At 36.2% G+C, this 2,056-nt stretch overlaps 1 protein-coding gene across 1 annotated transcript in view; it reads right to left on the bottom strand.

The window, feature by feature from the left end:
- Positions 1–2,056, bottom strand: part of INTS7 (integrator complex subunit 7) — a 45,875-nt gene that overhangs the window by 37,245 nt on the left and 6,574 nt on the right. The window contains exon 6 of the mRNA XM_015814656.1: positions 276–475. Coding sequence (XP_015670142.1) covers positions 276–475 — 200 coding nt within the window. The remainder of the gene's footprint in view (positions 1–275; positions 476–2,056) is intronic.

Genomic DNA, 2,056 nt, shown 5'->3' with positions numbered 1-2,056 from the left:
GACAAGTTCTAGTTTGCGTGTCAAGTACCAAAAGAATGACAAATACCAGGGCAAAATTTTCACATCAAAGTGCATTGAGTACCAAATGGGACACGTTTTAAAAGCAGTCGAGTACGGATGTACCTCTGTACACCGCCCATAAAAGTATATGTCAGGAAGGATAGATAAGATTTCTTCAACTTACCCAGGATAAATGAATTTTACTTTTTTTTGTGCATCTAAACGCTATATGTTTTCAAAAGAAAAAGCAAATCAGTAAATAATAATGGGATTACCTGCTTGGGGATATCAACCAGAGAGGAGGCAGCAAGCAAGGTAAATGTATGCAAAGTCACAATGACCATCTTAGTAGATGGATAAGATGTCACCAGTTGTTGGAGCAGCTGACGTGCACTGGAAGCCAGGCTGGCATCATGGTGCATATGCTGCAGAATGGGGATCAGCTTCAGTTTCAAGTCTACCGGAGTGGCTAAACCTGTTTAAAGAAAAGTAGCTTTCTGAATAAACCATAATCAAATTGGGGGATGGTGCCCGTAGAGGTGTTATAGAACATGCCAAAAACATTAAAGATATGGGTAGTGCTATTATTACAGGATTGCATCTACAGGGCAAAGACTATGCAGTTCAATTTTCAACCCACTGCCTCCACTGAAATTAGGACTGCAGGGGCGAAACAATAGGTATTCAAGGACACGGCCTACACTGTTGCTTGTATCAACAGTGCACCATGTATACACATTTTGATACATAAAACAGTAACAATGAGTAATATAAACACCTAGTCTAAAATGAGTTGGCAGAGCCAGCCACTCAAAAAGAAATATGTTAAGGTTAAAACAAAATATTCTATCTTCTATGATCCCAAGAAATTCAAATGAGAAAGCGTTCCTCCTTGGACGTCCTCAGGCTGTGTTTGTATTTAGATACAAGCTGAAGTTACCTCATTCCCACTGTAAGACTATCCAATAATTATTTTACTGATAAGCAAGTTAAGTCACAAGCATTCAACTAAACATAGTATCCACATAATTTACTATTCCATGTGGTGGTAGAAACAGATAATTTTATCTGTAATTTATTGAAAGAAGCCCTCTTCATAACCCATGCTTTGAAGTTTAAAATGAATTCCTGTTTGCTCAAATGAAGTAAGAAGCTTGCTCAATCAAAAACGGACAATTTCTTCCTCATAGGCATACTGGAGGAAAAGTGAGCATGTGGGAGCTAATTTCCATTGTACATGACTTGTGGCATCTGAATCATACTGGAATCTTCTTCTTTCTCTATGTACTGAAATTAACTTCTGAAGCATTAACAAATACACTTCTAAAAATGATTTCTACTATACTGTATACCCAACTAAGTAATGAGGTTTGTGAGCCCTTCGGAACTATCAGTAAGCAACAACACCATAACCAACAATATCCTTATTGACACAAAATACTCCAAGTTGTTGTATGGGATTCAGCAACAGGTACAGGAAACATTTTGTTGAAACATTCAGCTTAAAGGAGGTGCCACCAGTTACTAAATATAAAAAAATGTTTTCCACTAAACAATAACTGCTAGCTCAGTGAAAATAAACACAGATGTTAACTAAGATATGATGCAGGATACTTTTTCATATGTTGTTTAACCAGAATCTACCAGTTGACAGGATTTAGGTGAAGCTAGGATCACACACAGCACTGCAGTTTATATTTATAGTTTAAACAATTCACAAACTTTTCCTCACTATTATTGTCAACTTTGGCTGATTTTAAAAGACTAGTAAAGCTGACCTGTGGGTCACTGAAAAGTTACAAAGACTTTCCAGAAGAAGGCAATGCCAAACTACTATTATGGCCAAGAAAACTACAGTGAGGAAAAAATTATTTGATCCCCTGCTGATTTTGTATGTTTGCCCACTGACAAAGAAATGATCAGTCTATAATTTTAATTGTAGGTTTATTTTAACAGTGAGAGACAGACTAACAAAAAAAAATCCAGACAAAACATATTTCAAAAAAGATATAAATTGATTTGCATTTTAATGAGTGAAATAAATATTTGGTCCCCT

This window comes from Protobothrops mucrosquamatus, unplaced genomic scaffold, assembly GCF_001527695.2.
Source record: "Protobothrops mucrosquamatus isolate PMUCROS unplaced genomic scaffold, P.Mucros_1.0 scaffold_91, whole genome shotgun sequence".
NCBI lineage: Eukaryota > Metazoa > Chordata > Lepidosauria > Squamata > Viperidae > Protobothrops > Protobothrops mucrosquamatus.
This window is presented reverse-complemented; position numbering and strand designations above follow the sequence as displayed.